Raw genomic sequence first — 7,412 nt, forward strand, 5'->3', positions numbered from 1 at the left:
GGAGAGACGGCAGCTTGATTGACACATCACGATCCAATTGATTTTTATGTGACATTAAAGATGATTGGATGCTGTTTTCACAGGAAATGTCCCATAGGTGACTGACTTTTTCCATTTTTGTGAGAAAGCATTCAATTAATTGGTAGCAATCAAAGTGTGGAGAGGGTTTCAAACAAGTTAGTAAAAAAATTTGCTCCGGAATAGGATCACCAACCCAGCCTTTAAAGAAATATTTTTATTTTGTGAATTCAACCATGTGTGATCTCTCCTTTCTTATCTGACCCTTGAGCAAGTTCATGACAGGTCACACTTGTTTTCATGTTAATGTTCATCAATCACTGTAATTATTGATTTGTTACTGACAAGTCATCATTACAAATTACAGAATTCACAACTGAAGAGCAAGTAATATGGAGAATGCATGTATACGTATCTTGAAGTTTTGCTGATTTAAAATACATTAAATCTGAATTTCTCAAGTGAATCACAGATGGAGGCTTTCTGTTGTAAAAGTATTTTAAGTGTTCTGCTGTGTAATGGAAAGAAATATGTCTATGTGATTTTATCATTTATGAAACTATATAAATACAATTTAAAACAAAAGTTGGGTTTAACTTTATGTAATGACAAGAATAAAATACCATCATATGTATTGAAAGACTCTCTTTTTTTCTGGTAACCCATGGTGTTCTTCCAGCTCAAGCAGTTCATGATTTGTAAAGGCAAACTCCTCTTCCAAAATTCAATTTATTAACTACCAAATTACAATCTTTTCACTGTGAGTAAACCCCATGTCCTTTGACATTACTTTTGGGACACTTCCTGTGGTTCCAGATGGTCACAATCAAGGGGGTGGTTTGGACTACACGCTGGTGTAGCTCACGGTCGGCCATATTGGGACGGGCAACTCGCACAGACACTTAGATTAGTTCCGGTGGGTGATCCTGTCCTCTGCACTAAAAAAACTATTCATAACTCTGAAAAATAAATCAGTATGTAGCTATTACTTAACTATTTGCATAATGTTACTATAATGTGACTTTTACAAAAAAAGAGTAATGATTATTATTATTATAATTTTAAGTATGCAGCATCATAACTGCATAGACGTTCATAAAAAATAAAACCGTTTGGAAATCGGACAAAAACTGAGCAAGTTCTGGTCATTATAGCAGAACATGCACCATGCTCTGCACTGAAAAAAGAAAATAGTTGGACCAACTTAATTGAATTGTTTCAATTGGTAACACCTGATTGAATTAAGTTGTTTGAAATTAAGTTATTGAATTAGATTAACACAATGGATTTAAGTCACATGGACCTAATAAATTAATTGTTCTCAAATCAAGATTTTGCATTACTCTAACTTAAAATTAAGGTAAGTCAACTTAAAGTTTTCAGTTTTTCCAACTAAATAATTTACATAACCCCAAAGTAAAATATTACTCTTTTCTAACCTAATAATATGATTTAGTGTAAATTACTTTTTGTAGTAACCCTAAAATGAAATTTCAGTTTGGTTAATAAATACTAAAATTACAATTTTAAGTTGGATGAAAATATTTTAATAAAAAATCAAAATCCAATGTTTTTTTTTAAATAGTTTATTGTATAAATGTAATAAACCATTAACTTTATGGCCATCAACACAGCTTTTGGGCCAACACATAACACATTTGTCCCTTTTAAAAACACATATGCACAAAATGCACAAGTAACTGGACCACAAACCAAAGTGTAAAATAGTGCAACAAAGTATTACACAAATATGTCCAACAATTTCAACACAGACTGTTATCACAACTATGAAAAATTGCCCTAAGAGTATTCAGAAACTTCTCTTCAGCTATTCCCAATGAATATTATGCATCTGTACATGTAGCTGACCAATGGAGATGATTTTAAAAACACATATGCACAAAATGCACAAGTAACTGGACCACAAACCTGTTGGCAAAGTGTAAAATAGTGCAACAAAGTATTACACAAATATGTCCAACAATTTCAACACAGACTGTTATCACAAATTGCCCTAAGAGTATTCAGAAACTTCTCTTCAGCTACACCAATGGAGATGAAAAAATATGAACACCTCTTTTAGAGTTGTATTTAACACTGTTACACACTGTCACAACAGTTTGTTGTAAAACTGAACACATTAAAACTGAAATTCTACCTTTCCCTACAAATGGAGGAATATAGGAATACACAGGAAATTATGCCTGGGAAAAAAAAAACATACCCATTACGAAGTATGTGTAAAAGCACTTTAAATTGTCGTTTGAGGAATATTTGAGTGTATTCATTGTCTCTTGGAGCATAAAAGCGGCCCAACATCCGAAAGAGACTAGACTTGAATGTCCAAACACCATTGTTCCTTCACAGTTTGGCACAAGGCCATTTGTTGGTCATCGTTGTGTGTCGTTACTTGGAGCTTATAAGTTTGTTATACAGATGTTGGACTTTGGGGGACATCTTGTGCTGATCAAGCTCCATGAAGATTTTCTGTAGCACTTCAAAAGTGAAGCGGAAGGGTTTTGGATAAGCTAGGTTGATTGCATAAATCAAACCTAGAAGCATGGCACAAGCTGAGGCAACTGAAGTCAGTTCATGTAACACTTGCACGCCCTCAATGACGATGCCGATGTCGGCAGGTGGCTCCTCCAATCCTTCTCCCTCCTTCCGAATCACAAAGACTGCCATAGTGAGCTGCTCCAGGTCCCTCTGAATATCTTCTCTGTCAGAGTCCTATAGAGGGGTACCGGACACAAACGAATCATCATTAGCCTCACTTCTTACTGTGATGAAGTGTTTGGGTGATGTACCAATATGTGTTATGTGCTGGGCTATTTCTTGGCTGGGTGTCATCTAGGGCGGGGGCTTCGATTTTTTTGGGGTCAGCACTAGTGTCATTACACACCAGAAACAGCAGAGAGAGGTGTATCATCTGGTAATCTAATTGTAACCCAGAAAGATAAGATTTCCAACATGTCAAACTATTGCTTTGAACTTGTATAATCTTACTGAAATAAAAAATATTCAATCCAATATGTTGTGTATTGTTGCTGGGAATTACATAATGTCCAATATGGTCATGATAATAAATACATGTCAGCAATCAAACCATGGTTCAGGTGTTATGGGTGTTCTAAAAAACAACTAACAAAAATCTCTCTTTTTTACACTAAATCTAGGAGAAGGCAAAGAGAGATGAAGAGGTGAGGAGGAGAAGAAGATGAGACAAAGGCAAAGAGAGAAGGAAAAGAAAGTAGAAGAGAGGGGGCTAAGAGACGAGAAAGGGGGAGAAGAAGGGATGAGGTGAAGATGGGAGACAAAGAGAGGAGAGAAAGCAAAGAGCAGATGGGAGGAAAAGAAGAGGAGATGAGGAGAAGATGGAAGGAAAAGAGGAGGAGATGGGAGAAGAAGAGGAAAATTAGCAGTAGAGAGGGGAGGAGAAATATGGCCATGATAATAAATACATGTCAAAAATCCAACTATGGTTCAGTTGTTGTTTTTCTTCTAACAGTTCAGTTTTTTCTGTCCCTTTGACAAGATGTGCTGACATATAAACTGTTGAAACTTACAAGATATTCTTTGATAAGGTCATCTGCCTCTTCTCCCAGGAAGATGGTGAGCGCTTTCAGCACACATTCCCTCCTAAGATTAATGTCCACAGCCTAGAACAACAAATGTTTATTAATTTTAAGTTGTAAATTTCAAGACAGACATCCTTACTCTTATTGCTTAACTCTTACACATACTTTATTTAAAAACAGTCAGTCAAACTAGAGGTAAGATCTTAAGCCCGAGCCCGAGCCCGAAAATGTCAATCATTACGTTCGGGTCGGGTCAGGCCGGGCTTCTCTCTCGCTGACTTTTTTTTTTTTTTTAATATATGTTTATAGAAATGTATAAACGATGTGTGGAGATACTAAACTGAGGAATACTTGTTATAAAATAAATAATTAGGGGAAAAAAACACAGAGGGCGCTGTAAAACAGGACAGGATGCTTAACTTCGTCAGATGGAGTTAGAACGGGCAGACAGAGAGAGGAGGGACAGGGAAGTGAGAAGCTAAAGTTAGACCACAGCTGTGACAGACAGGGTGACCGGGTGATGATCAGTAATGCAGCGCAGTCCGTGATGGAAGATCAGCCCGACAAATACACACACACATAGGCTACTATCAGACAATCAGCGATTGAGGACGATTATTTTTTTTCTTGCCGTTACAGTATAAAATAGCGAGGCTACACACCAGCCACGTCCACTGTGCTCTGGCTCAGCTCAGCTGACCTGATCAGCTGAACTTTTAAAGTGCAGGTCAGAGAGAGAACTAGTGAGGCTCCTCTGACAGCTGCAGGTGAGCTGCAGGTGAACTACACGTCAGCTGGCTGGAGAGCGCAGCGTCTCTCTCTCTCTCTCTCTCTCTCTCTCTCTCTCTGCAGCACCGGCCTTGGAGGTGATGCGCGCTGTCTGTCTGTGTGTTTGTCGGTCTGATCTTCCACATGGACTCTGCTATAGGAACCAACATCAGGAACCAATGTCAATTTGATGTTTACAATCGAGCAATTATAGAGCAGCACAAATCTCAGCGGCATCGCAGGGTAATCGTGGTGGGGAGCAATCGTAGAACAACGTGCAATTAGTGGTATGGGGGTCTGAGACTGATCTGAGACGTAGGACTGAAGAGGGACGCTCGTGCAGTTTGAGATGTGAACAGACGAATAGTCTTGCAGTGTAAACCCAAGATCTTAAGCCCAAGTCTGTCTATTATCCACCCCATCATTGCTCTTCTTTGTCTCTCTGCGCGCTCTCTCTCTCTCTCTGCGCTCTCTCTCTCTCCCTCTCCCCGTCTCTCTCTGCGCTCTCTCTCTCTCCCTCTCCCCGTCTCTCTCTGCGCGCTCTCTCTCTCTCTCTGCGCTCTCTCTCTCTCCCTCTCCCCGTCTCTCTCTGCGCGCTCTCTCTCTCTCCCCCTCCCCATCTCTCTCTCTCCCTCTCCCCGTCTCTCTCTCTGCGCTCTCTCTCTCTCTCTCTCTCTCTCTCTCTTAAAGTGCCGCGCTAGATTAAGGACGTACTCTGAGTCCTCACAAATAAAATATGAAATTTCGGGTTTGGTTCGGGCTCGGGCCTGCAAATCAAGTTAATTGCTCGGGTTTGGGCCGGGTCGGGCTTTAATCCTGTGGGCCTGGGTCGGGTCGGGCTGGATTTTTTAGGCCCGATCTTACCTCTAAGTCAAACCCAGAGCTTCATTATAGAAAGAAAGGAGGATGAGTTCAGTGGTGTAGTTTTTGAGTCGCTAACAACATTCATACAAATGAAAGCCATGATAAGCATTGGCCTGCCCATATTAATATATTTATGAAGGGTTCAGGTATATTTTGACAGCCCTCTTAGTTACGACGTCTCTCAGTATATGGTACAGATTTACCTGGTCCAATGTGTCCATAATCTTTGCTGTCTTTTGCCGTGTTGCTCCTCCTCTGGCACGAATCACTTTAATCACCTGATGTGAAAGCATGTCTAACTGGGCCATGAACTTCCCCTCAAGAGGAACAGCCATGAGCCTCTGGAACTCTGAATTTATCTAAAAACAAAACACAAATGACAGTAGATATTATATTAGATATTAGTATTATGGAATAAAATGCAACTGCAACTGTCATTCTGTATGTCAAAATGTCTATATCCCAACAAGTGCAACACATGTGGAAATTCAAAATGTAAATTCTGTCATCAAGTTCATTGTTATAAAATCTCAACCACATCCAAGTTATGACCGATTCATGACAGTTAACTGCAATAAATCCTGAAGCACACAGACTTTCAGCACTTTGGTTCCATTCTTACCTCTTTCTGCGTGAAGAGTGCAGGCCATCTGTCGCTGAAGTCCTGAATACTTGGTTCTTGGTTTACCACCTCATGCCGTCTGTAGGCAAACGTGTTTGCCATTTTGTCTGCGACGACCCTTTCATTGTCCCTTATCCCGATCTCTGTCAGAAGTTCTAGTCTCACTTTTTCCTGGCTGTCCAGAGTCTCACCAGTAGGAAAGGGTGGATAAAAGTTAGCTTCAGAACGTTTTGGCTTCTTCACTTTTTTAGCAGGGAAAGCATCTGTAGTAGCTTTAGATTTCAAGGAGTTTACACACAGCTCTGGACACCCCTGCATTTTGAGCTGAGTCCTGTAGTTTGCCATTTTGTACTTGAGTCGTTGTTTCCAACCATAGCAGCCATTGAATGAGCCAGGTTCTTTCAAACATGGGTGCTTTTTGATTAGGGCCTCTGCAGCTGCGCAGAAATGTGCATCCTCTGGATAGGCCTTGTAACGGTAAATTTCTTCTGCTACTCTTTTCAGGATGTCAGACAGCATTCGGGAGCTGACTGTCAACATTTTTTGGCTCACACGGTACTCAGTATTCCCCCTCTCTAATTGTAACTCTGTCTCATATGAAAATTGGGGAATTGAAAAGTCTTCTGGCCACTGTTGTGTTCGAGATGACACAGATTCAGGGGATGAGAGGATAATTGTGTCATTGGATGCCAACGAAGCACCGTCATCAGACTCAAATGAAATAGACAGTGATGAAGTGGACTGAGGGTCACTGATCAAAGTTGGACTTTGGTGGATCACTTTGATTGTTCCCAAATTCTGGAGTTCAGTGGTGGTATGCAGATTGAAAAAGTCATTGCCAAAGTCTTGGTCCATATACTGCAATCTGACGTCATCCTTTAACCCAAAGGTGGTCTTTATCGTGCCGAGTAGGTCTTCGAGTGACTCTGGGATGCCATTTGGAAGCGTAAGCTTTTCAATATTGTTCTCTCCTAAGATGACTTTCAGTCGTGTGGGTGTTGCACCAGCCATGGTGGTCTGAGAAGAGAGCACAAGCACAGTTAGTAAGGATGAACATGTAAACCACTGACATATATCAAATTAGGAGAATTTAATGAACTAGAGGAAAAGAGAGAAGGCAAAGAGGGAGAAAAAGAAGAGAGGTGGAGGAGAAGAGCTGGGGAAGCAATGAGGAAGGCAAACTGAAGAGGGGAGGAGAAGAGAGAAGGCAAGAAGATGGGAGACAGCGATGAGTAGAGAAAAGAAGAGGTGGAGGACAGGAAAGGAGGAGAGAGAAGGAAAAGACAGGAGAAGTAAAGGGGTGAGGAGAAGATGGGAGACAACAAGGAGAGGAGGAAAGAGGGGGAGAGAAAGAAGAAGAGAGGTGGAGGAGAAGAGCTGGGGAAGCAAGGAGAGAAGGCAAACTTAGGAGGGGAGGAGAAGAGAGAAGGCAAGAAGATGGGAGACAGCGATGAGTAGAGAAAAGAAGAGGTGGAGGACAGGAAAGGAGGAGAGAGAAGGAAAAGACAGGAGAAGTAGAGGGGTGAGGAGAAGATGGGAGACAACAAGGAGAGGAGGAAAGA

The 7,412-nt window shown here is 40.9% G+C and overlaps 1 protein-coding gene across 1 annotated transcript; it reads right to left on the reverse strand.

Annotated features, from left to right (window-relative positions):
* Nucleotides 1–2,415: 2,415 nt before the first annotated feature.
* LOC146971410 (uncharacterized) lies at nucleotides 2,416–6,058 on the reverse strand. Its single transcript, XM_085803286.1, has 4 exons — nucleotides 5,851–6,058; nucleotides 5,432–5,587; nucleotides 3,585–3,677; nucleotides 2,416–2,748 (listed from the first exon to the last, which is right to left on the reverse strand). Exons 1-4 carry the CDS (start codon nucleotides 5,950–5,952, stop codon nucleotides 2,425–2,427), a joined length of 675 nt encoding a protein of 224 aa, XP_085659412.1. The 5' UTR covers nucleotides 5,953–6,058; the 3' UTR covers nucleotides 2,416–2,424.
* Between the last annotated feature and the right edge of the window lie 1,354 nt (nucleotides 6,059–7,412).

Source organism: Trachurus japonicus, chromosome 16 (assembly GCF_045865225.1).
Source record: "Trachurus japonicus isolate A0001 chromosome 16, Traja_1.0".
NCBI classification, from domain to species: Eukaryota; Metazoa; Chordata; class Actinopteri; order Carangiformes; family Carangidae; genus Trachurus; species Trachurus japonicus.

What these genes read in the sequence shown, in the direction of transcription:
- LOC146971410 (XM_085803286.1), bottom strand. Translation starts at nt 5,952, where the DNA reads ATGGCAAACACGTTTGCCTACAGACGGCATGAGGTGGTAAACCAAGAA. An exon ending in CACTCTTCACGCAGAAAGAG is followed by an intron (nt 5,588 to 5,850) that starts GTAAGAATGGAA and finishes TTTTGTTTTTAG; the next exon opens with ATAAATTCAGAGTTCCAGAG. An exon ending in ACCTTATCAAAGAATATCTT is followed by an intron (nt 2,749 to 3,584) that starts GTAAGTTTCAAC and finishes ACCCCTCTATAG; the next exon opens with GACTCTGACAGAGAAGATAT.